At 44.0% G+C, this 27627-nt stretch overlaps 1 protein-coding gene across 15 annotated transcripts in view; it reads right to left on the reverse strand.

The window, feature by feature from the left end:
- KATNB1 (katanin regulatory subunit B1) overlaps window positions 1-27627 on the reverse strand; it is a 301411-nt gene that overhangs the window by 197381 nt on the left and 76403 nt on the right. For all 15 annotated transcript variants that reach the window (XM_033941729.1, XM_033941728.1, XM_033941724.1 and 12 more), the window contains one exon: window positions 5119-5202. In XM_033941729.1, the coding sequence (XP_033797620.1) occupies window positions 5119-5202 (84 nt within the window). The remainder of the gene's footprint in view (window positions 1-5118; window positions 5203-27627) is intronic.

A 27627-nucleotide genomic window follows, 5' to 3' on the forward strand; every position in this document is an offset into this window, starting at 1 on the left:
TGGTGCTTCATCATTGGCTGTCTTCACTATTTTGTTGTACATGAATAATTCCACTAGCAATCCTTTATTATTTTTTCTTATTTAAATTTTTATCAATAAAACTTGATCATCAAACATTTTCTTGTTGGTAACTCAATATGTTAGATAATACTTATCTCAGCCAACCAAGGGAGCCAGACCCGACATGTTTCGCACATATAACGTGCTTTCTCAAGGGTCTCCCAAGGTACGCCGGAGTCATCCGACTCCAAAAGTTTAAAGACACGTTGCTTCCCGCGACTTAAATTTAAGTTTTTGCGGTGGAGTGGTGGGGCTGAGGCGTTTTTTCTCAAAATTAATATTAAAGGGATATTCAGTCGATTTATAAGTATTGATGAAGGTTATATAAAGAGCATAAAATATTTATGGATACCTGGAAAACTTTTAAGATATATAAGTAATCTAACTCCTATTCCAATAAATAAATCAACAACTCAAACGATTTGGTTAAACCCCAAGATCAAAATTGACGGTTTTAAAATCATCTGGAAACATTGGATGATAGCAGGTATTCGTATTTTGGATGATGTAATAAAAAATGGTAAGTTGCTGGAGTTTTCACAATTGCAACATAAATTTGATCTTAATAAATCACAATATTTTAGATGGTTGCAATTGAACCAATCCATTCAGGTAGGGTTCCCTGAATGGAAAAATCTTACTAATTATCATAGTTTGGAATTCTTATGCTTCCAGATGGATTCAATAGATCATAGAGCCGCACAGTGGTATAAATTAATATCCGGATTTGTAAATAAAAAACCAAAAAATGGTCTTAGAGACATTTGGAGCATTGAGATAAAGCATCAAATTAATGCATCTCAATGGCCACGACTTTGGTCTTGGAGGTTAAAATGTACGGTGTCAGCATCTATGAGACAAACTTGGTTTTTTCTTCTGCGTAGAGCTTTTTGGACCCCTGTTCGTTTACAAAAGATAGATAGTTCTAAGTCTAATAGATGCTGGCACTGTCATGTTGAAGTAGGGACATTAGACCACCTTTTATTCTATTGTCCATTTATCTTATCATTCTGGAAATCAATTTGGCCTCAAATCAATAGGATGTTAGAAAATCCGGTAGCCTTGACATATGATACTATTTTATTTGGAAAACTATGAGAGCAAGAAGTCAAATTTCATCAAGTAACAACAAACTTCTGTTTATTTTAACTGGAATAGCAATACAACAAATAACATATAATTGGAAAAAGCATGACAGGTTGAATTACAATTTTTGGTGGAATTCTGTATGTCATATATACAAAATGGAACTCACCATTGCAACACAAAAAGGATATGTAAGTAAATTTCAAAAAGTCTGGGGACCATTAACAGATTTCTGTAATGAATGATTAACTTTTCCCATGATAACATATTTGATTAGAAGGGAATGGGGTGGGATTTTATTTTTTGATTATTACACATTATATCAATATTTGAATGAAATTGCAATAATGTTGATTTTATGTATTATTGATTGGGAGGGAGGGAGGGGTGGGGGATTATTATATTCAATAAGAATTATATAAATTTAGATTTCTGACATAATATAACTTTATATTAATTTTTAAAGAAATGTTAAATTTGATGTTAATATAAGAATTAATCAAGTGTGTATATTCAAGTTTCTAATGAGTTTATGTGATACACTTGTTGTAACATAAGAAAATGAATAAAGATTTCTAAAACAAAACAAAGTAGCTGAAATAACGCACAGAAAAGGCATGAAATCAAAGAGACATAACGAACATATGCAACTCCTGTCCTCACATGTGATACCCAAATCACTGATGCTCTAAAACTGAAAATGCAATTCCAGCCCAAAAGGCATGTCCAAATTGTGCCTGCGAGCAACAACCCCCGCAACAGGGTGGGGCTCTTGATTCATCTGCTGTGACTAAAGGAAAGAAAATTAACAGTTAAGGACATAATTTTCCCTTCCTTGTCATCAGCAGCAGATGAATCCAGAGACTAGTGGGATATACCAAAGCAATCCAAACATAGGGAGGAATATAACCCAGTGAACGCGCAATCCTGCCCTGCAGCACATGTCCAAGGAGATACGAAACTGCAGAGAGTATGTATCCCATGATCATCCTGAGGCTACCCCCCAAAGCCCATGTGAGCAGGAGCAATCTTCGCAGGCACCACGCTGCGAAAATCACCGCACCCGTGCCCCTCCATGGAACATATGAGTGCAAGACAGCCTCCTATCATGACCACCATGCGCCAAATAACCTCCTGTGGAATGAAACTATCGTGTCTGGTAATGGTCATTAGCCGACAGCCAAACCCATGCACATCACCGCAGACCAGCCCTACATACCCTGCAAGGTTCTAGGGCATCAAGCATGGAACGTGACAAGTGAAGACTCCCCATCCAATGGAAGCCCTCCCAAACCCAACGTTCACAGGGCTCCCACAGGAAGCAAACTGCTGATCAAAGTCAAGAAAAATGCCAGGAGACAAGGGTCATCCCCAGAATCCCAAGGAGATAAAGTGACAACCTCGAAAACAGTGGTAGTGGATCCAAGCTCCCGTCCACTCCTCCACTTGACGGAACCAAAAAGGAGTAGAAAGAATGAACTCTGAGCAAGAGAGAAAAAAGCTGTAACCTAGCCCGCAACAATCCTAGCCATAACCAACTGGCAGCTGACCGAGACTAAACAAGGCACATCTAACATCCCGCAGCCCAGGGAATCTTCCTAACCAAGTCCTTAGCCCAGGAAGAGTTCTCTACTGAGGCCTAAGCCATGGGAACATTTCTCTCTACAGAGGCCTAAGCCACGGGAACATTTCTCTCTACTGAGGCCTAAGTCACAGGAACATTTCTCTCTACTGAGGCCTAAGCCACAGGAACATTTCTCTCTACTGAGGCCTAAGCCACAGGAACATTTCTCTCTACTGAGGCCTAAGCCACAGGAAGTACTCACGTGCTCCTGCACTACTGGAAGGCAAAGGGGACTGCAGCCCATAGGGAACTGTGCCGGCACCCCTGGTTGGGCTTTTCTTCTTATGGGAAAGGACTCTCCGACCACATTAGCTTCTTCTCTCCATCGGCTGAGAGGGTGGGGAAGGGACCTGGGAAGGCCCAGGTGTAGCCCCCCAAAGTTGCAATGTGTAGCCCCCAAAGTTGGAACATTCAGTAGAGTCAACAACCCTAGGCTCTACTGAAGCCGCAGCAACAGGAGCAAACAGCCTTACGTCTTCAGGAGCCGAGACCAGGAACCAGAACGATAGCAGCCATTTTTCAGATTCAGGAAACTGGTGCTGGTAGCTGCAACCAAGCCTGGCTCGCAATCCACTGCAGAATCCAGGAGCTGTGAAAAACCCATCCATCAACCTGCTGGAGATAGAGTATACTGGTTGGCCAGGAGGCTGTGCATCCAAGATATACCTGAGAACAACTCACTCTACTGCTGGTTGATGGCTGTTATCCCACTAGTCTCTGGATTCATCTACTGCTGATGACAAGGAAGGCAGGTTTTTACATGCAGTAGAGTTTTATCTCCTACAAACTCTGTCAGTGCCAGGCCCTTCCAACCAGCTTCTCCAGCTCCTAGGTACCCACTAGCACCTTAAAAGGCTTGGTCTTTAGTTCCCTTGAGTCAATTCCTTTTTTCCAGTTTACTGCCATCCCCCCTCCCTGAGGGAAACTCTTTCTCAGTGCTGCTAAGGTTGTGAGACAATTTAGCCAGGAAGGGCAGTGCCAGGTTTTCCTGAGGTTTATTCTGAGTTTGAGAAGCAGTGTCAAGCAGGGGAAGTGGCAGCGTTTCATACCCTTTGTCACACACTCTTATAAAAATTGAGATTTATAGTGGTATTCATTATTAGTATTTGTGCCATAGCGTGAGTAGGCGTTAGTGACATCAATGATGAGGTACACCTTTGAGGAGATGCTACTTGTAAAGATGGGAAGCATGTCTGTGTGTTGATGTTTACAATGTGTCAATGGTCCGGACACTTGCACCGCCGCCAATACATGCTTGGAAAAAGCATGCTTATGCTCCTTAGATTTTTTTATCTGGTGTTCTTGACTGTGGCAGCAGCGAGGATGCTGACCAAGGTATCAATGTTGGTGCTGGCTTCAATGATGACGATGATCTTTGTGGCTCAGAGTTGGAGGTAGTGGACATTCTCAATAAGCCCAAATAGTTTGCCAAACTGGAGCTGTTTAGCCTTCAGTGACCTTTTTTGAAGCTTGGAACAGCGATGACAAGAGTCTGGACGGTGAGCAGGATCAAGGCACTAAAGACACCAGTTATGTGGATCAGTGACTTGAAATGATCCTGCTGGTCCAAGTGCACACTTAAAGCCACTGGAAGGCTTTGACATGGAAAAGGAAGACCGCCAAAGCAAGATCGAAGGACTCAATGTTCCGAGTAGGTCCAAAAAAGGGCTCAACACTCCCGGCCTGAAAACAGGTTGGGTAGGGTCAGAAGGCCAAAAACGAAAAATGGGAAAAATGAAAATTTTTTACAAAAGGGAAGTAGAAAAAAATAAAACAATGTAAAATAATGATGAAAATAATAATTAGGAAGGCACAAAACCCTAGTTTAACGCACTTTTGGACTCTAAAAGAACGGTTTCTCAGCTCCATGAAAAACTGAGAACTGATGGTCATGTGATCCGACATCGGGTGGGAAGGCAACAGCGCATGCCTGGTAGAGGCAGTCTCACGACTTTCAAAAAATTTAAAGCAACAGTACACTTTTGCACTATCCGTACTGGGCTCCATGGATGACGTCACCCACATGTGAGAAAATGCTGTCTACTTGTCCTGAGATAAATACACAAAAACACTTAGAAATGGAGCACCACAAGCTAATTCTGTACTCCTAGTTTAACTGAAACCTGGACCTCCACTCAGTTTACCATCTTCCGGAAACAGAGACATACTGAAAACCTGAGGCTGCATGGTTTCCAACAGGCATAACCCACAGATCATGGACTGGTCTGGTAAAGACACAAAGGAAATGCATATATACCACCATCTTCCATAAGCACACTCTACCTACCCAAAACATACACATGTATTACAGGATGTATGGAGTGTAAATCTGTTCAAGAATAGTATACCTTCACTATGCAGTCATCTGCGGAAGAGGCCACCCACTTCCCATCTGGACTGAATCGAAGGCATCTCACTGCCTCTGTGTGACCCTAGAAGAGAATATAACAAACCAATTACTCATGTAAACAGAATGCAAGCCTCCAGCACCCCTTCAGCAATAAGAGATTGTGTAAGCATAAGAACTTCAGGTTGCCTCCCCGAGCCACTCAGAGATTTCCAGCTCAGATCTGCTCAGTTTTCTGTTAAGATTTTTTTTTTTTTTTAATTTCTTTATTCAGTTTTGCATATTACAACAAGTGTATCAGAAAAATTCATTTAATCTTATAAATACACACTTGATTTTCTTCATGAACACTTTAAGTACAATATATCATACTTGTATTCATATTTTATAATGATTTAAATATTATGTAATACATTCTGTTAAGATTTTTAACCAGTTGACCCTGTGACAGAAACTCATGTCACATGTGTGAGGATCTAAACTCTAAGTGGTTTCCAAGTATCAGACATTCATAAAATTAAAGCTTAACAACATAAAACTTTTAACACCTGCCTTCAATCATACTAAACATAGTGTCTAGATACAGCATATACAGTGGAACCTTGGTTTACGAGCATAATTCGTTCCAGAAGCATGCTCGTAAACCAAATTACTCGTATATCAAAGCGAGTTTCCCCATAAGAAGTAAAGGAAACTCGCTTGATTGGTTCCACCTCCCCTCCCCCCCGGCCACTGGCGCTGCTCCACTCCACCACATCCCCTCCCTGCGAACTGACATCGTGCCCCTGCCCGCAAATGCCACCACCCCGCAAACCTGCATCGCCCCCCTCATGAATGCTCATCCCCCCGAACCGGCATCCCCCGCCAGCCCAAACTGAAGGCTTACCCCCAATCTGGCACCAGCACGCATCACCAACCCACAGGAGGTGCCGGTGCTGGAAGAGAGGCAGGAGCCAGAAGGCCTTAAGCATGCACAGATGCTCAAGGCCCAGTCCGGGAAGAGGCACGAACTTCGGGCACCGGCACCTCCTGTAGGTTGCTGCTTAGTGCTGGTGCCACATTGGGGGAAACCTTCAGTTTGGGCGGGCGGGGGGGGGGTGCCGGTTTGTGAGGGGGGTGATGCCTGTTCGCGGAGGGGGGGCAATGCTGGTTCATGGGCGGAGGGACTCACAAATCGAGTCAATGCTCAGTTTGCGAGTCACGATTTGTGAAAATGTTTTGCTTATCTTGCAAAACACTCGCAAACCCCAGTACTTGTAAACCGAGGTTTGACTGTATAGCAATGTTACTTACCGTAACAGTTGTTATCCAGGGACAGCAGGCAGCTATTCTCACTAGTGGGTGATGTCATCCGACAGAGCCCCGATACGGACATCTTGCAAGCATGTCTTGCTTGAAGAAACTCAGAAGTTTCGAGATGCCCGCACCGCACATGCGCCAGTGCCTTCCCGCCCGATGTACCGGGCGTGTCTCCTCAGTTCAGGTAACTAGCCTGAGAAGCCAACCCAGGGGAGGTGGGTGGGACGTGAGAATAGCTGCCTGCTGTCCCTGGATAACAACTGTTACGGTAAGTAACATTGCTTTATCCCAGGACAAGCAGGCAGGTATTCTCACTAGTGGGTGACCTCCAAGCTAACCCCAATGGGATGGTGGGAGAGTTGGCAACTTAAGAGAACAAATTTTGTAATACTGTTTGGCCAAACTGTCCATCCCGTCTGGAGAAAGTATCCAGACAATAATGAGAGGTGAATGTGTGAACCGAGGACCAAGTGGCAGCCTTACATATCTCCTCAATCGGTGTCGATCTGAGGAAGGCTACAGAGGCTGCCATTGCTCTGACCTTATGGGCTGTGACCTTACAGGGAAGGGATAATCCAGCCTGGGCATAGCAGGAAGAGATACAAGCCGCCATCCAGTTAGAGAGGGTGCGCTTCGATACAGGTCGTCCCAGCTTGTTTGGATCAAAGGAGACAAAAAGTTGAGGAGCAGTTCTGTGTGGCTTTGTGCGATCCAAGTAGAAAGCTAAAGCACGTTTACAGTCCAGAGTGTGCAAAGCAGATTCCCCAGGATGAGAATGAGGCTTTGGGAAGAACACTGGAAGCACGATGGATTGGTTGATGTGAAATTCAGAGACCACTTTAGGCAAGAATTTTGGATGAGTACGAAGAACCACCTTGTCATGATGGAATACAGTGAACGGTGGATCCGCCACTAGGGCCTGAAGCTCACTGACCCGGCGAGCAGACGTGAGGGCCACCAGAAAAACCACCTTCCAGGTGAGATACTTCAGTGAAGCCTTGTTGAGAGGTTCAAACGGAGGCTTCATGAGATGAGACAGGACAACATTGAGATCCCAAACCACAGGAGGAGGTTTGATAGGAGGGTTGACATGGAAAAGCCCTTTCATAAATCTGGAAACCACAGGATGAGCAGACAAAGGTTTCCCTTGTAGAGGCTGATGGAAAGCCGCAATAGCACTCAGGTGGACTCGTATGGAGGTAGATTTGAGACCAGACTGAGACAGGTGTAGAAGATAGTCCAATACAGAAGAAAGGGAAGCTTGCTGAGGTTCCGTGGCATTGGAAATACACCAGGAAGAGAATCTAGTCCATTTTTGGGAATAGCATTGTCGAGTAGCAGGCTTCCTGGAAGCCTCCAAGATCTCCCTCACTGCTTGAGAAAACTGGTGAGGAGCTATGTTGAAAGGAACCAAGCTGTCAGGTGGAGGGACTGCAGTTTGGGATGAAGTAGTGAACCTTGATGTTGAGTGAGTAGTGAAGGAAACACTGGAAGAAGTACTGGCTCCCTGCTGCTGAGTTGAAGTAGAAGGGAGAACCAAGGTTGTCTGGGCCACCGAGGAGCAATCAGAATCATGGTGGCATGGTCTGATCTCAACTTGACCAGAGTCTTTTGAATGAGAGGAAATGGAGGAAACGCATAAAGGAAGCGATTCCCCCAATCCAGTAGAAAAGCGTCTGCCTCGAGGCGATGAGGAGTGTAGATCCTGGAGCAAAACTGAGGCAGTTTGAAGTTGTGGGGGGCTGCAAAGAGGTCTATCTGAGGCGTTCCCCACTGAGCAAAGATCTGATGAAGGGGGTCGGAGTGGAGCGTCCATTCGTGAGGCTGGAGAAGACGACTCAATTTGTCTGCCAAGACATTGTCCTTCCCCTGAATGTAGACAGCTCTGAGGAAGGTGTTGTGGCGGACCGCCCAATCCCAGACTCGAAGAGCTTCCTGGCAAAGAGGGGCCGAGCCCGTGCCCCCTTGTTTGTTGACATAATACATGGCGACCTGGTTGTCTGTGCGAATAAGGACCACCATGTCTTGAAGCAGATGTTGAAAAGCTTGAAGAGCATTGAAGATGGCTCTGAGCTCCAGAAGATTGATCTGATGAAGTCGTTCCGCACTGGTCCAGAACCCCTGAGTGCGAAGACCATCCAGATGAGCCCCCCACGCATAGTTCGATGAATCGGTCGTGAGAACTTTCTGGTGGGGAGGAGAGTGAAACAGCAAACCTCTGGATAGATTCGAAGAGGTCATCCACCAGAGAAGAGACTGCCGTAGAGCAGGAGTGACTACAATGTGACGGGACAACGGGTCGGACACCTGAGTCCACTGAGATGCCAGGGTCCATTGAGGGATTCTGAGATGAAGTCTGGCAAAAGGCGTCACATGAACTGTAGATGCCATGTGGCCCAAGAGGACCATCATGAGTCTCGCTGAGATGGACTGGCGAGAAGACACCGACTGGCAGAGTAGAAGGAGAGCATCCATGCGTTGAGGAGGAAGGAATGCTCGAAGTTGGATGGTATCCAGGACAGCCCCAATAAAGGGGAGAGACTGGGTGGGCTGAAGATGTGACTTGGGAAAGTTGATCTCGAAGCCCAAGCTCTGCAGGAAACAAATTGTAGTCAAGGTCGCCGAAATGACCTCTGGAGCCGACGGTGCCTTGATGAGCCAGTCGTCGAGGTATGGAAACACCTGGAGACCCATGTTTCGGAGTGCAGCGGCCACCACCACCAGACACTTCGTGAAGACTCTGGGCGACGAAGAAAGGCCGAATGGAAGCACTCGATACTGCAGATGTAGATGTCCCACCCGAAATCTGAGGAACTTGCGGGAGGCCGGATGAATCGGGATGTGAGTGTAGGCCTCCTTGAGGTCCAGAGAGCATAACCAATCGTTCTGCTCGAGGAGGGGATAGAGAGAGGCAAGGGTCAGCATACGGAACCGCTCCTTGACCAAAAACTTGTTGAGGACTCGAAGGTCCAAAATGGGCCGCAGATCGCCCGTCTTCTTCGGGACCAGGAAGTACCGGGAGTAAAACCCTCGGTTTTGCTGATCCAACGGGACCGGCTCGACGGCCCGAAGCCGAAGCAAAGCCTGAGCTTCCTGGAGGAGAAGAGCGGTCTGCGTTAAGTTGGAAAGATACTCTCTTGGAGGTTGGTCCAGGGGGACCCGTTGGAAATGAAGAGAGTATCCCTCTCTTACGATGGTAAGGACCCAAAGGTCTGTGGTGATTGTCTCCCATCGATGACAAAAATGATGGAGACGACCCCCTATGGGAAAAACGGGGGAAGACAGAACGTCGGTTATGCTCCCTGGAAGAGAGTCAAAAAGGCTGAGTAGCCTTGGGTGCAGCCGGCATCTGAGGCTTCTGCTGAGTCTTCTGGGGAGGCTGTCTCTTCGCAGGCTGTCTCGCAGGAGGAGTCTGCCTCGGTTGATAACGCCGCTGGTAGATCAGAGGCGGTCTAGAGGGACGAGACTGCTGAGGCTTCGGCTTAGGTCGCAGAATAGACTGAAAGGACTTCTCATGGTCCGAAAGCTTTTTAGTAACAGTCTCGATAGACTCATCAAACAGATCCGCTCCCGCACAAGGCACATTTGCAAGTCTGTCTTGGAGGTTCGGATCCATATCAATGGTACGAAGCCACGCCAGGCGACGCATGGCGACCGAACAGGCCGCAGCACGTGCCGAGAGCTCGAAGGCATCGTAGGAGGATTGCATCAGCTGCAGTCGTAACTGGGACAGGGTCGCCACCACCTCTTCAAACTCGAAACGAGCCTGAGCATCGATGAAAGGGATGAACTTGCGGAGTACCGGCAAGAAGAAATCCAAATATGAAGAGAAGAAAAAGTTGTAATTGAGCACTCGAGTCGCCATCATCGAGTTCTGATAGATACGTCTACCAAACTTATTCATCGTTCTCCCCTCCCTGCCCGGAGGCACGGAAGCGTAGACTTGGGAGGGATGAGAACGCTTGAGAGAGGACTCGACTAGAAGGGACTGATGAGAAAGTTGAGCTCCCTCAAACCCCTTGTGGTGAACGATGCGGTATCGAGCATCCAGCTTACTGGGAACTGCAGGTATGGAGTGCGGTGTCTCAAAACAACGCATGAAAGTCTGGTCCAGCAGTTTATGCAGAGGAAGACGAAGCGTCTCCGCCGGAGGATGAGGCAAATGCATGGTGTCCAGATACTCTTTAGAATATCGAGACCCAGTGTCCAAAGTCACATCCAAGTCATCCGCCATCTGTCGGAGAAAGGATGAAAAAGACAGTTGGTCCGCCAATGCCGGCCGGCGAGACGGACTAGAAGAAGTGGAAGCCTCCGGTTCCAGGGAGAGCTGGGAGCGGCATGGAGAATAGGAGGTAGATGGTTCCTCATACTCCGGTCCCTCCGGCTGGGATAAATCCGACGAGGAGTAACCCAAACGCTGCATCTTCTTTTGCGGAGACACCTCCGAATGACGTGAGGAGTGTCGAGAAGAGTGCCGAGATCGATGCCCCTCCCGGTGACGGGACGGGGAACGAGATCTTCTATGCATCGATCGATCCCTCGAAGTCTCGAAGGAATGGATAGGACTAGATGCAGTGGATCGCAGAGGTGGCAGAGATGCGGACTCACGCAGCGCCACCCAAGTCTGGTATGGAGTGCGGAAGAACTCCTCCTGCGATGCAGTATGCCCAGGACTCCGATTATCAGGGGCCGACCTAGTACCCTGTTGTCGTGGAGGTGTGATGGGCTCCAAAGGCGGCATATCAGGAAGGGAAGCCCTCTTGGAGGATTCTGCCGCCCTCCGCCGATCCCCCTCGTCGAGCAGGGAGATCGAACGACGAGGGGGAGGGGGAGGGGGCGGACCGCCCCCTGGAACCGGGGCCGGAATGTCACCCTGAATGGTGGCGATAAGCCGGGGTCCCATAGTCTGCATAAGCTCGACAAACTGAGCTTCTAGCAGGGATCGTAGCGAAGCTGATATGGAGGGATCCGCACCGAAAGGGGGTCCTCCTGCACGGTCTTCGCGTTCCTTTGTGGCCAAGTGCTTCTGCTTGCTAGCTTTAGGCACTTTGATGACCACGGGAGGGACAGTGGAAGGCGGTACCTGAACCGAGGAGACGGAGGCAGGCACCGAAGCTGAACTCGATGCTGAAGCCGGTGCGAACGATGCTGGCTTCACGATGCTCGATGCAGGAGTCGTCGATGCAGGTTTCGAACGGACCGGCGAAACCTCAACAGACGTAGAAGCAGACATATCCTTGGCAGTCTCCATCTTGAACATCGACTTCCAGAGCAAGCAGCGCCGTTTAAACGAGCGCGCAGTGAGCGTGGAACAAGGCCGGCACGATTTCGGAACGTGTTCTGGACCAAGACACTGAAGGCAGCGTCGATGCGGGTCCGTCAACGAAATCGCACGCTGGCACTTGCTGCACTTTTTAAAACCGGTGATTGGCCGGGACATAGGCCGGAAAATCGACGCTGCAAGGTCGAAGGCGCTAGGCCGCAGCCACGAGGCCGGCCCGGCCGAACCGCCGGAAGAAATAATTTTAACTTTTTTTTTTTTTTTAGAAAATATAAATTAAGTGAAATAAATTCAAGAAACAAAAAAACGCGGGTTAAAGAAGGCAAAAAACTGAAATTCAGTCAGCGCAGAATGAAGAGAAACTTCTCAGCTCCGCGGAAAGAAAAGAACTGAGGAGACACGCCCGGTACATCGGGCGGGAAGGCACTGGCGCATGCGCGGTGCGGGCATCTCGAAACTTCTGAGTTTCTTCAAGCAAGACATGCTTGCAAGATGTCCGTATCGGGGCTCTGTCGGATGACATCACCCACTAGTGAGAATACCTGCCTGCTTGTCCTGGGATAAAACACTCGCAAACCCCAGTACTTGTAAACCGAGGTTTGACTGTATTGTTCTCTGTGGCCTCTACAAATAGGCATCAACAAACAACTGAGTTTTTAATAATTTCTTAAAATTATTCCCTTTGATCCTGTTGGTATATTGCACACACACCCAGGGGGAGGGAGGGTGGGAGAGAGATATTTATGTCATGATTTTATTCTCTTGCAAGGTATTGGTTGGGTGGGTTGGGGGGGTTATCACGCTATGGGGATTTTGATTGATTATAAATGCATATATGAATAATGCTGTTTGTGTAGATACTGTACTGCATTTTTGTTAACTTTGAAAAATTAATAAAGAATTAAACAGAAAAAATTAAGGCAATCAGTATATATCAATTGATATACAGCATTTGCTCTTTAAAAAGGAAGTCTGCTTAGTGTTGCCTTGGAAGCTGAATCTGCTGCTCAATGCCTGATCCAGAAAATTTTACGAGTGGAGATAGAATATGCAGAAACGGTAGATACATGGAAGACCTTACAATATGTTAGTAATTTAACACCTATTCTAATACACAAATCAACAAATCAGACTATATGGCTAAACTCCAAGATTCAACTTGGCGGATTTAAGGTCATCTGGAAGCATTGGATGATAGCAGAAATATGTATTTTAGATGATGTCAAATCAGACTATATGGCTAAACTCCAAGATTCAACTTGGCGGATTTAAGGTCATCTGGAAGCATTGGATGATAGCAGAAATACGTATTTTAGATGATGTTATATCTAATGGTAAGCTGCTTGATTTTTCACAGTTGCAATATAAATTTGGTCTTGATAAATCACAAAGTTTTAGATGGTTGCAACTGATGTCAATGAGAACAAAGAACCAAATTTCATCAAATAATAATAAGCTTTTATTGATTATGACAGGAGTCGCCATACAACATATCACGCATAATTGGAAAAATTGGAACAGGCTTAATTACAGCTTTTAGTGGAACTCATTGTGTCATATCTATAAGATGGAGAGAACAATAGCCATACAAAAAGGGAATTATAAAAAATTTAAAGAGATTTGGGGGTCCATTGACAAATTATTGTAATGAATAGATACCATTCTTCCATTATAAGTATAATACAAATGAAGGGATGGGAGGGGGGAATCCAGAATTTTATTAAATGTTTGGATCAGTAAAAAAGAATATTTCATAGGATATATTGATTGCATATGTTATGGGAGGGTTGGGAGGGAAGGGGTTAAATTTTATGTATTGTTGTTAAATATGACAGAAATTCAAGTGATGTATTTAATTTCAATTGTCAATTTATTAATACACTTGTTGTAAGATGTAAAAATGAATACAGATTTATAAAAAAAAAATAAGAGCTTATTATTTTTTGAAGATATTTGACTCTTTGCCCTCATTGACATGCCAAATAATATAGTATATGATAAAGCCACCGGATTTTCTAACAATTTATTTGGTTCCATATTGATTTCCAAAAAGCCAAAATGAATGAACAATAGAATAATAAATGATCTAAAGTCCCTGCTTCGAGATGACAATGCCAGCATCTATTAGACCTAGAGCTATCTAATTTTTGTAAACGAACAGGGGTCCAGAATGATCTATGTAATAGAAAAAACCAGATTTGTCTCATAGATGCAGATACTGTACATCTCATCCTCCAAGACCAAATTCGTGGCCATTGAGACGCAGTAATTTGCTTAATCTCAATGCTCCAAATGTCCCAAAGACCAGTCTGTGTTTTTATTCATAAATCCAGATATCAATTTATACCACTGTGCGGCCTGGTGTCCCAGGAAGTCCACCTGAAAGCATAAGAACTCCAAACTATATTGATTAAGTGAGATTTTTCCATTCAGGGAACCCCGCCTAAATGGCCTGTCCAGATTGATTTCCAAAAGGTCAAGATAAGGGGACAATAGTATAACAAATGATCTAGTGTTTCAATCTCAAGATTACAATGCCAGCATCTATAAGACTTAGAGCTATTTAACTTCTATAATCTAACTGGAGTCCAAAATGCTCTATGTAAAAGGAAAAACCAAGTTTGTCTCATAGATGCAGACACTGTACATCTCATTCTCCAAGACCAAATTTGTGGCCATTGAGACGCAGTAATTTTAGGATAGGGATGGGGGGAGGGGGTTAAATTTCATTAAATTAAGTTGATTATGATAGAAAATCAAGTGATGTATCGAAGTTCAAATGTCATTGTCTGAAGCACTTGTTGTAAGTTGTAAAAATGAATAAAGAATTTTAAAAAAGGAATAAGTAGAAACTTTGTTCATAACTGATTATATCATACAGAGTGTTTGCTATGAAGTCAATCCCTACCACTACCAGCTGGGGTAAACATCGTCCTATGAGGAAGTTGGCTGCATTCTGGTATAGCAAGCGGGTGCCACGAACAAGGCCACTGCAGCTGCCTTGATTCCCAAGGACAAGACCTCGAACTGTCTTTTCAGGACAGCATCTACTCTGCAAGCCTGTGCATCCTTTAAAATTACACATCCTTCACTAGGAAGGGAAGTACATGGTAACCTGTGCTACCAAGAAATCTACTTTAGGCTGAATAAACAGCTGCTGAAATTCATAAGTCCTAACAACCAACAAGGAGCCAGGATCTCACAATGCTCCATGATTAACAAGGTAATGTTAGGATACGCTGGAAAAAATGCAGACTGAGTCTTAGAGCAACTCTTAGCCCTTTCAGGACCAAGGGACATATTTGTCCCATAACTTTAAAATCCTATAAATTTTGATTGGGATAGTCTACAGTTCTAAATTTAATATGTACGGATTCCATATGATACTGCCTTTATGTAAACAAACTGGTTCCGACATTCATTCATTAGCGTCGTTGCCAGATTGACGAGAAGATTCACTTGCCACACTGTCCATAAGCCAGAAGTGTGATTTTTTTAAATAAAAATAATGATATTTCACAAAAAAAATCAATTTTTTGGCATCTGCAAGCCCTTTTTACCATAAAAATGTCGTCAAAACCACAAAAATTGGCCTATGATCCTTATGGTCCTGAAAGGGTTAACAGAGCACTGTGTGGTCAAGGTATGCAGAGCTTGGGGGCGTGGCTTGGACGCGCAGCCGAATGTACGGGTGAATGAATAGCTCCGTACTCACAGGATTTACCAACGGATTCTTAAGCTATAAAAATTAATTTTCGCTTACTATTTCGGCAGTATTGATAATATAATATGGCAGCGAGTAAGCAAGAAAAGCAACAAAAAGGGGAAATGGCTTCAACTTCAGGCAATGCAAAGCGTTCAAAACCGGAGCCGGCGACTCCTTCAAAGGTGTCGTTGCCAAAAGACGATTATACTGACCACGACCTGTTTGAGGAACTTAGACAAATAAAAGAAATAGTTTCTAAAAATTCAATAACTTTGCAAGAAGGGAAGGAGGAAGTTGGTAACCTTAACAAACGGATGGAACTAATGGAGTTAAAGATGGATCAAATGGAAAAACGAACGGAGGTGAATGAAAATATGATACAGCAAAATAAATGATAATCTGTCAAGAGACTTGGAAGACTGTATTAATTGAAGTAAAAGGAACAATTTGAGGATTATTGGGATTCCTGAGGGAGTAGAAAAAAATGATTCAATTGCATTTTTAGAAAGTTTCCTTCCCAAGATTCTGCCCTTAAAAACGAAATTTCCACTTGAATTTGAAAAGGCACATAGAATCCCTGCAAGAAGGTCTAATCAACAACAGGGTCCACGTCCTATAATTTTTCGGCTGTTAAGATATCAGCAGGTGATGGAAATTATTAAACTTGCAAAGGAAAATAAGAATCTCAGATGTCAGGACTCCAGAATACATATAGTACTTGATTTTGCCAGGAATACTGCATACAAGAGGAAACAGCTGTTGGTACTGCGCCCGAAACTTAGATCTCTGGGGGCAAGATATGGATTGATGTACCCTGCTATAATGAGAGTAACATATGGCAATAAAACCTTTAACTTTGAGGATCCGGCAAAATTACAAGAATTCTTAGAGAACTGTGAACAGCCGATGGCTTCATGAGAGAATTTATACCAGCCATAACTATTGATTTATTTATTTTGATATGTGGAAATATAGAGCAAGTTTTATGTTTTTTATTTTTGCATTTGTTCTTTTTATTTTAAAGATTGAAGATATTCCTGGGATTAGATTTGGTACACTTCTGGAACATATTTGAATTAACTGATTAAACGGATTTTATTATAACACAGACAGAGTGTTCAAGAGGTATGCAAATTTCTCTGAGGACTTATAAGAAAAAGGGATTTGATGCTTTGATGTTCGTCAAATGTTAGTCAGCCTACTATCTACATAGCCATTAGAGGGCAGTGTCATGAAAATGGTGGAATGTGTAAGGTGACTTCGAGTGTGCTTGGGAAAAGCGCTAAGAGAAAGACTTCAGCATAATTGCGGCATCCATTTTGATTTGTTCAGTATTGCTGTACTAAGAGAACTGTGAATACTATAGTAAAGTTTCAAGGAAAAGAAAAGCAATATAAATGGTGGAAGTGAATTCTGCGATAGAAATTGATAGCTGCACACATACGCTCCTGACATGGGTTGCAGATATGACGGAAATGGAATTTATGATGTGCCTAGAGGAGTGCCTTTCTCATGTCATCAAAAACAGGAATACGTTATTCAAAGAATTTCAGGATTAAAACTTAAAAATTAGACAGTGCCATTGAAAGGCCTTTAGTTCTTCTGTTATACAGTGAATGATTAGGGTTAATGATTAGGGTTCTGTTAGTGTGAATGATTTTGAATCAACATCATTGGCAGGTCAGAAAAGGAACCAGATATCTCGCCAGTTCGTCTATTTCTTCACCCAATAACACTGCATATTCCAACTTAGACAACCGAAATGCAGGCTTTGTTGAAAGTGGATAAAGTGGTGGTCAGTTTCTAGGAAGATCTTTTGATTGATCTCAGTGGCAAAGCCAGCACCATAATCAGCAGAGTAGTGAGCAGCACTTGCACTAGCAACCTGTTCAGACAGAAATGTTTTGGATATGCTACCAATGTTAGAAGACACCACAAAGGGATCAGGCAATTATAACATTGAAGACTTTGCTGACTTCGGCATGTTTCTCAACATTTTCAGAGTGATCGGGCAGCGAGAGGATTCTGCACAATAATAATGCCTAATTTCACTCTTCTGTCTTCATATTATTTCCTGACTGCTGTTTTTATTAATGTAGTAAATATGAAGGAAGGAAACTCTTTGATGTCCGTGTGGTAGGGTAGATTTGTCATGTGCCTAAATAGACACCAGGGATGGTGAACTTTGCTATTTGCAGAATTTCCCTCTCCCTTAATTACACGCTGTACAGAAGATTAATCCTCCACGCTTCCAATTCATTCTGCACTACATTAATTGCTCTTGTTGTTCTAGGGGGATATGACAGAGGTTGCTGGCTATCATTTCGTGAACCAGTGTTATATGTTGCTAACATTGAAAAGTTGATTGCTCTAGATCTTAACATAAACTTAGAAATATTTGCTAGTTTAAAGATTACAAGTTTTGAAGGATTTATATTTCATTCAAGAGACGCATCTTTCAAGGGTGGAGTCAGGAAAACTGGAAGGTGGTTGGGTGAAGCAGAATTTTTTTGCCCCTGCAGTTGGCAAAAAAAGCTGGGGTTGCTATATTAATTAATAGAAAATGTGCAGCTGATTTCAGTTGATTGATTCAGATCCTTTAGGTAGGTGGGTACATGTAAAAATGAGTATGGGAAATACTACCCTGGAATTGTTTAATGTATATGCCCCAAATACGAATCAAATGGAATTTTTTAAGAATTTACAACAATTACTACTCCCACTGGCTACTTCTAATTTAATAGTGGCTGGAGATTTCAATGCTGTAATGGATCCATTAATAGATAAAAAACCAAGTAGAATTATGAAATCACTAGGATTAGATAATTTGGCATAATCTTGTAATTTAATAGATACATGGCGTATACTTCATTTTAATGATCGAGAATTTTTCCTTTTGTTCACAGGTCCACAACTCTTTTTCAAGAATAGATTATATTTTAGTCTAGAATCAGATAGTTCAGAAAGTGACAAAAGCCACCATAGATCCTATCATTTTTTCGGATCATGGTGGTGTATGGATTGAGTTACAGTCTGATGAGGATTATTGTAAATCTGTTTGGAGATTTGATAATACTTTGATTGCGGATTCAAATTTTCTTGAAGAATTGAAACTAAAAATTTTTCCAACTTAATACCTCAGAAGATATTAACATAGAAACATTAAGGGATGCATTTAAGGCTACCATGAGAGGTAATATTTCATATTCGGCATATATTAGAAAACAATTTAAAAAACAATTTTCTGATTTGAAGAAAAATATTAAACATTTGGAAGCTAAATTAGTTGAAAAATGGGAGCAAAATACCCTGCAGGCTTTATTAAAGGCAAAAGGTAAATATAATGAGATTTTATCAAAATTTGCAAGGAATGATTTGTTTTCCCAACAAACTTTGTATTATGGAAGTTCAAATAAGGCGGGAAGATTATTGGCAAATTATCTTAAAGCAAAGAAAAGAAGGACAAAAATTATTGCAATAAAGGATGAGAAAGGAGTTACACATACTGAAGTTCAAAATATTGAGTCAATTTCTAAATTTTTATAAAGACCTATATTCTTCTGAGCCTTATGGAGATAGGGAAAAAGATGGTTTAGAATTTTTGAATCTAATTGTTGGACCGAAGGTTCCTGAGCATATAAAAAGAAGCTTAGAGGAGCCTATATCACTAAAAGAATTAGAAGCAGCATTGAGGTCTCTTAGAATTGGATCCGTTTTACCCTATTTTACCATATTTATTAAATTTATATCAGTTTCAAATGACTAAAGGTTGTATTACAGGTACTATGCCAGAATCATTAACAATTGTTTTGCCAAAGCCAAACAAAGATCCCACTTTGGTTTCAAACTACAGGCCTATCTCGTTAATCAATATTGATGGAAAACTTTTAGCTAAGACATTAGCTTTAAGATTGGCTAAGGCTCTCCCTTTTATTATTGATATGCACCAAACAGGATTTGTTGCTAAGAGACATTCTTCTAACAATACTAGATTGGCTTTTCATACTCTAAATTTAACAAAAAACATGAATGATCCAGCTTTCTCTGCCTCTTTAGATGCGGAGAAAGCCTTTGATTGTGTTGAATGGACTTTCATGTATCAGGCAATAGAATGGTTTGGTATAGGTTCAGGATTCATACAAATGATTCAGACGTTGTATAACTCCCCTGGTGCAAGATTATATATTAATAACAATTTATCAGAGTGTTTTAATTTGCGGAAGGGAGTTGGAGAAGGTTGTCCCTTATCTCCTTTGCTTTTTGATATTGTTTTAGAACCCTTGTTATTAGCCATTCAACAGGCAAAGGGTATTCTTCGTGCAGATTGGGAATATAAAATCTCAGCCTATGCAGATGATATACTGCTTTATTTGAGGAATCCGGAGACTACCATACCATGCTTATTTGAATTGATAGAAAAATTTTGAAAGTTTTCAGGATATAAGATAAATTGGAGCAAATCAGAATTTCTTCCACTTAATATGCATTGCACTAAAGGATTATTTGATTCATTTTCATTTGTATGGAAAGAAGATGGATTAACATATTTAGGTATTAGAATAAAAAACACAATAGACGACACTGTGAAGGAAAATGAAAAATTTTTATTAAAAAAAGTAATGGAAATTTGCGAGCAATGGAATCCTCTACATCTCTCTTGTTGGGGGAGAGTTCAAACTTAAAATGATGATATTGCCAGTAGTTTGTTATCAAATGAGTACGATACCAGTTTTTTTTCAGGCGTCCTTTTATAAAAAATTAAATAGTATTCTTACAAAATTTGTTTGGCTTAGTAAAATGCCTAGAATTGCCTTAGTATCTTTACAAAAATCTATTATGGAGGGTGGGGTAAATTTTCCAAACTTTTATAGGTATCATCAAGCCTATATTTTATGCCAGGGTATGTATTGGGTCCTCCCAGAGCTCATGGAAAACATCCCAGACTAGTTATATTTGGAATGGCAACTCATGTTTCCTTTACATCTATCTCATGTTCTCAGTATAAAAATGCCTAGAAAATAAAGAGAATAGAATTTTGATGGATACATGGAAAACATTACTTTATGTCAGCAATTTAACATCTGACCCAATACATAAATCAACAAATCAATCTATTTGGCTAAACTCCAAGATTCAAATTCAAATCGTATGGAAGCATTGGATTATTGCAGGCATACAAACTTTAAATGATGTTATTTCAAATGGTAAACTGCTTGATTTTTCAGTTGCAACATAAATATGGTCTAAATAAATCACAAAGTTTTAAATGGTTGCAGCTTAAGCAGGCTATTCAGGAGGGGTTCCCTAAATGAAAATATCATTGCAAACAGTATAGTCTGGAATTTTTATGCTTTCAGGCGAATTTTCTGGGACACCAGGCCTGCACCCGACTTCCTAAGCCACGCCGATTGACTTGTTTACAACCTCTCTATCTCCTTCTTGCCTGCTCCCGACTTGCTAAGTTATATTGATTGATTGACTTATTTGTAAATTTTGCTGTAAATGTACAGTCTCTTGTCATGTAAACCGCTCTGAACTATTCTGGTACTGTGGTATACAAAAATAAAGTTATTATTATTATAAATTGTTATCTGGATTTATGAATAAAAAAACAAAGATTGGTCTTAGAGACATTTGGAGCATTGAGATTAAGCATCAAATTTCTGCATCTCAATGGCCACAAATTTGGTCTTGGAGAATGAGATGTACAGTGTCTGTGTCTATGAGACAAACTTGGTTCTTTTTGTTACATAGAGCATTTTGGACCCCAGTTAGATTACAATAGCTCTAAGTCTTTTAAATTCAATTTCTTTATTGAATTTTTGAAGAGTACAAAGGCAGTGTGAAATACAAAAACAAAACAGTGGACATACATCTGGGAACACCAAATGAGACACGTAGCAATCAATACAGTCCACCACAGCTAAATCATTCTATGAACAAATATGCAAGAAACTGTAGTCACAAAGACTAAATCAGGACATAATAAACACTGCAAGAAAGTGTAAAAAAGGGGAGGAAGAAAGAAGAGGGAAAGGAAGAAAGAGAGAGAAGGAAGATGGGAAGTACAGAGGGAGAAAGAAAGAAAAGAAGAAAAAGAAGACAGGAGTGTCTACCCAGTAGAGTGAACATACTGATCAAGAAATTTCCACAGAGACAGAGGACATGCCTTTCCTGAAGACAGTTTGGATAAACATTTCTTTTCATAAGCATATGATTCATATTTATGGTACAAGCTCAGAGAGTTCCACCAAAAGGTGTAGTCCAACAGTGGGGTTGATTTCCAGTTTTTTTAAATGTGCATTAGGGCTGTCACCAGCATAGTGTCTATGAGTTTGGCTGGACAGTTCGAAAGAGCAAAACAGAGGTGTTGAGAACGAAGAATTATAACATCCATGGATATATCAGTAGAGCAAGAGGTGATGGATTGAACAGGAGCCCAAATGCGAGTCCAGAAGGAGCGGACCTCAGGACATAAGTACAGCATATGTTCCAGAGTACCAGATTCTTTCAAACAATTCCAACACAAGGAATCCAATTTTAATTTGGCTTTCCACATTAGAAATGGGGTCCAAACTGCATTCCACATGACAAAGAACATTGATTGTGAGATCCTGGAGGACATTAAGGGCCGATTTGTCGAGGACCAAAAAAGTTCCCAATCAATATCTGAGAGCGAGATTGATAACACTGAATCCCAGTGTTGCATAGATTGAGGAGAAAAGGTGAAGGAGTGATCTCTTAAAACAGCATAAAAAAGAGAGACCGCCTTTCCTCCTAGTAGAGCCAGTTTGGACCAATGCCATAGTGTAGAATTGGAGTCCTTGAAATCATATCGAACAGATATGGCAGAAATAGGGTTAGAAAGAAGAAGCCAACTCTCAGCAGGCTTGTATCATGAGATCAGCATCTGAGCAACCTTGTAGTGCTAGGCAGGAGGGGTGTGTGTGTGCTTAAGGCTAGCAGGCTGAGGCTCTGATGCAAAGTTAGCACACTATCTTTTTTGACTGCCTCTTAATACTCCATCCATTTTTCATTTTCTTACAAATATGTGATAAGAATGTTAATATGTGGGGTCACGTGATGCACTCAAGCTGAGCAGACGTGCTTGCTCACCTCTCCCGCTTACTTCGGCTTCGATATCGGCATTTTTGTCGCCTTTCTTGGGCTCTGGCGCTGCTGGTGACATCTTCCGGTGGGGCAGATCGGGGGCCGCCTGCTGTTGTCCTTTTTGGCCGGTTTCCGAGGTATGCCAACTCTGGCGTCCCGGCCAGCAAAACTACCGCGAGGCCTCCACACGCCCGCCAAGATGGCGACGCCCACATCCCCTGCTACAGCGCTCCCAGGCCCGACGGTCACGTTGCAATCGGAGGCGGTTAAAGAATTAAAAAAACACCTGACTGCCATCCTGGATGACAAGCTGACTCGCCTGCAGTCCTCGATGGATGGCATCAAGGACACTCTGGAAAGGCAGGCCACGCGGATTCAACAGGCGGAGGAGCGGGTGTCAGCGCAGGAGGACCGGACCGGAGCTCTGGAGGCGAGGGCTTCTGCACTCGAGGAGAAATGCGGGCGTTTGGAGGACAGGGCCGAGGACCTGGAAAACCGCAGCCGCCGCAACAATCTCCGTTTGATCAGGATTCCTGAATCTGTGCCTGATGCAGGCCTGCGGGATTTGGTGTCAACCTGGCTGCCGAAGGAACTAAATCTGAATACGGGAGGTGTACCACTATTGGTGGAAAGGACCCACCGGCTTGGTGCTCGCCGCGAGGGTGACCGCAGGCCCCGGCCGGTCATAGCTCGTCTTTTGAATTATGCAGACAAGCAACGGCTACTGACATGCTGTAAGGCAAAGGGTGATCTTTCCTATGAAGGCCAGAAAATCTTGATATTCCAGGACTACTCAGCTCGAGTATCGGAGAAACGGCGCACCATGGCGTCCTACTGCACCCAGCTACATCAACCCCAGATCCGGTTTGCCCTGCAGTACCATGCACGGATCAGGGTGTTCCATGATAACAGGGCTGCTTATTTCAACACTCCGGAGGAGGTCCGCGCCTTCCTGGCCACCCTACCCTGGGTGATGTTGGAGGGACTTCCGTCCTTTCGGGTTCTGCCGGCTAGGACTGGATTCGCTGGTGATTTCTCCGAACTTTCTAGTGCTGCAGGGGTGCTCCTGTTGACCCCCTGGGACGTTGCTGGGACCATTCTTCCCTTCCGCTCCTGGTTACCTGTTGGAGGAGCTCTGCTCAGTCTGCGCACTTTTGGGGACTGGCTGTGTAGTGGACTTGAACTTTGGCTGTACTCTTTTTCTGTCACCTCCATATTCTGCTGTAGCGGACGGGGCTGATGCTTCTGGACCATACATTCCTGGCAGCTGGGGGGCTTGGTGGCATTTCTCTGTTCTTTTCTTCTCTTTCCTGTTGTTTTGCGTGATGCTGGTACCTGTTGTGCCTTTTTGTGTACTGTTTATCTTTGGTACTGCAGGGGGGGTAGTTCTGCTTTAGCCTCTGGATAGTATCTTTCTTCAACTATTTCTGGGGCTCTTGGGGCTGCATTACTTCCTTGGCAGCTGTGTGTCTGGTTTACATTTCTTATTGTATTTTCTTTTTGCATCCGGGGGAGGGATGAGCAAGGGTTTGGGTGTATGGGAGTCTGTATGACTTGGGGATGGTGGCTGTTTGGGGGACAGCTTTCTGGGAGGGGGGGCTTGGGGGGGGTCGGTGTCTGAGTGTGGTGTGGCTGTGGTTGATTGTGGAGGGGTGTATGGGGCGAATAGGGATGGGAGGGGTGGGACGCTTGATATCTCCATGGGCGACTGGAGGAGCTGGTGGGTATGTTCCTGCTTTTGTGATGTTGTTTTCTGGAGCTGAGTCTAGCTGGGAGGCTCGGGTTCCAGTATGTATGGATGGGATTATTCTATGGGAGTGCTGGTGGCTTTTTTCTCTCAGCAGCTATGGTTAATCTTCAGGTAGCCACTTTCAATGTAGACGGTATCCACTCACCTATAAAACGTAAGAAAATATTTACCTTGCTTAAGCAGCATCGTGTTGATATTGCATATCTCCAAGAGACCCACCTTATTGCTGCCGAACATGAGAAGCTGCGCAGAGACTGGGTCGGGGAAGTGGGCTATTCTGCATATAACAGTAGGCAACGGGGGGTTGCAATATTGGTCCACAAACAGCTACCCTTTCATGTCCATAAGATTATTCAGGATAAGGAAGGCCGTTATGTCCTTCTTCTGGGGGAATTATGGGGGTATAATTTTCTTTTTTGCAATATATATGCCCCCAATGTTTATAGCCATAAATTTTTCTCAGGGCTTCTGGGTCTCCTCACACAATATCCCACTTACCAGTTGATAGTTGGAGGGGACTTCAATGTGGTGGCTGACCCCTCTTTGGACTGTTCTCCTGCCAAGCCGCGGACCCGCAACCAGGACCAACGGGGGGTGAACTTTCTTTGTAGTCAGTTGGAACTCGTCGATACGTGGCGAACGCTTCACCAGTTCGACCGTGAATATACTTTTTTCTTGCACCCTCATAACATGTATTCGCGCTTGGATTATCTTTTAGTATCTTCTTCCTTATTTTCCTGCGTCAACACAGTTACCATTGAGGATACGCCGTTATCTGATCATTCCGTAGTGGTTCTGGCTTTGGGGGTTACGGACCAGCGGGAGGAGCGCTCTTGGCGTTTTCCGGTCGCCCTGTATAGTGATAAGGATTTTCATACTTTTCTTAGAGCTCATTGGCTTGAGTATGCTTCCCATAATGACACCTCTGATGTGACTCCGGAAACCTTTTGGGAGGCTTCTAAGGCGGTCTTGCAGGGGCATATTATACAATATGTTGCAACCCGACGTAAAAAGCAGGGGGCAGAGCTCTTGGATCTCTCACGGAATCTGGCGGCTCTGATGCGGCGACATTGCTCTAGTCGGGATGCAGATGTCCTCCAGCAGATTAAGGCCCTTCGCCTCCGTTTCAGCGCGATCCTTGACCAACGAGCCCGCCATAGTATCTATTTTCAGAAATTTCGGCTCTACCAATGGGGGAACAGGGCAGGCAGGCTCTTAGCTACCCTGGTGCGTCCTTATAGGAAAAAACAACTTATTCGCTTGGTGAGGAATAAGCAGGGAGAGAGTTTCACTCGGGAAGCTCAAATTCGAGACCAGTTTGTGGCTTTTTACAAGTCCCTTTACGCCAGACGGGCCTTCACGGAAGATGACCGGGATGCCTTCTTTCGGGATCTCCCCTTGCCGAGTCTCTCGGAGAGTCAGGCAGAGCAGTTGAATGGCCCAATCTCCGCGGATGAAATCCGCTTAGGCATTAAGAAAATGCATCTGGCTAAAGCCCCGGGACTGGACGGCTACGGACCAGAGTATTATAAAATTCTGTCTGATATATTGGTCCAGCCTTTGCAAGCTTATTTTCATCATTTATCTTGTAGCGAGACTGGCCCTAGGCCTAATTTGGCTCACATCACCCTACTTCCAAAGCCGGGGAAGGATCCCACGAAGGTTGGTTCTTATAGACCCATCTCTTTATTGAACCAGGATGTCAAGTTATTGGCTTCCATTTTAGCGGCTCGGTTAAATCACTTTTTACCACAACTGGTGGACGCAGATCAGGTGGGGTTTGTTCCTCATAGGTATGCCTCTATGAACCTGCTCAAGGTTCTATCCGCCTTGCATGATCGCCGAGGGGATGGAGGCACCTCAGCAATAGCAGGATTAGATATGGAAAAAGCTTTCGATAGCATCTCCTGGCAGTATTTATTTTGGGTTTTGCCGAAGTATGGTTTGACCGGGAACTTTGTGCACTGGATTCAGGGCCTTTATGATCGGCCCACAGCTCGCCTACTTATTAATGGAGGTCTTTCGTCACCTTTTGAACTCTGCCGGGGGACCCACCAGGGTTGTCCTCTTTCGCCGCTTCTGTTTGTATTGGCCTTGGAACCCTTGGCCATTAAGATACGCACTTGTCCTGATCTGCGGGGGATTAGGGTGGGGCGTACTGAGTGTCGACTCACTCTCTTCGATGATGACATCTTGCTCTTTCTTAATCAGGCTCCCTTCCATCTGCCGATCGCTCTTCGCTTGGTAGCGCATTTTGGGATTCTTTCGGGCCTTAAGGTTAATTGTGATAAGTCTGAGGTATTACCTCTTGCAGGACTAGACTGGGAGCCGTGGCATGCGCACTTACCCATCCCGCCGGTGCGTCAGCCCATGAGGTACCTGGGTATCTACCTTCATCCGGACCCCCGAGTTCTGTATAGGGCTAACATTCTGGACACCATCAAGAAGATCGGACTCCTATGCGAGGCGTGGAGGGAACTCCCACTGTCGCTATTTGGCCGGGTTGCTCTCATTAAAATGGTTCTGTTGCCTAAAATTCTTTATCCATTACAAACTGTGCCTTTTTGGATCCTGCAACGGGATATTGGTAAGCTTCGCTCTATCTTTACCACCTTCTTGTGGCGTTCCCGTTCTGCCCGTATTAGTTATGCCAAGTTGACCCTACCTAAGGGCCAGGGTGGTCTTGGTCTACCTGATCTTAGAGTTTATAATGTGGCGGCTCTTATACGCTTTATTCATGAGGGGGTATCCGGATCCGCTCGGTTCTCTCCGCCGGGTTGGATGCTTGATTGGTGTGCACCTTTTCGGTTTTTGACTTTGTTGCACTCTCCTCGGGACCCCGTGAGTGGGAGAGGGGGATTGCCCTCTAAATTGAGGTTTTTGAGGCCGTTCTGCTTGGCGTGGCGGCGGTGGCGTAGGGTTCAGGGCAAAACACCCCTGGCGTCCCCGTTTTTGCAGTTGACGGGCAATCCTGCTTTTCCTTCTGAGCTAGGCTGTGGTCCCTTTACGTCTTGGGCTTCACGTGGGGCCTGTACCCTTTCTTCGATGATGGATGCTGATTCCGGTGCCTTTGCCTCCTTTGCGCAGTTCAAGGACCATTGGGCCGTTCCCAATACTCAGTTTTTTGCTTATTTGCAGGCCCGCCACTACTTCGATAGTCTTTCCCAATTACATGGTTTGGCATGGTTGTGTGGGACTCTGGATGATTATCTGTTGAGCATCCCGGTTTCCTTGGGGTCGCTCTCTGTTTGGTACAAACTCACTGGAGCTGCCCATTGGGAGGGCTTATTGACCCCTTTGCGGAATCAGTGGAACCGTGACCTTTTTACTTCCTACACACCCGAGGCCTTCCGGGAGCTTTTTC

This window comes from Geotrypetes seraphini, chromosome 4 (genome assembly GCF_902459505.1).
Source record: "Geotrypetes seraphini chromosome 4, aGeoSer1.1, whole genome shotgun sequence".
Taxonomy (NCBI): Eukaryota; Metazoa; Chordata; class Amphibia; order Gymnophiona; family Dermophiidae; genus Geotrypetes; species Geotrypetes seraphini.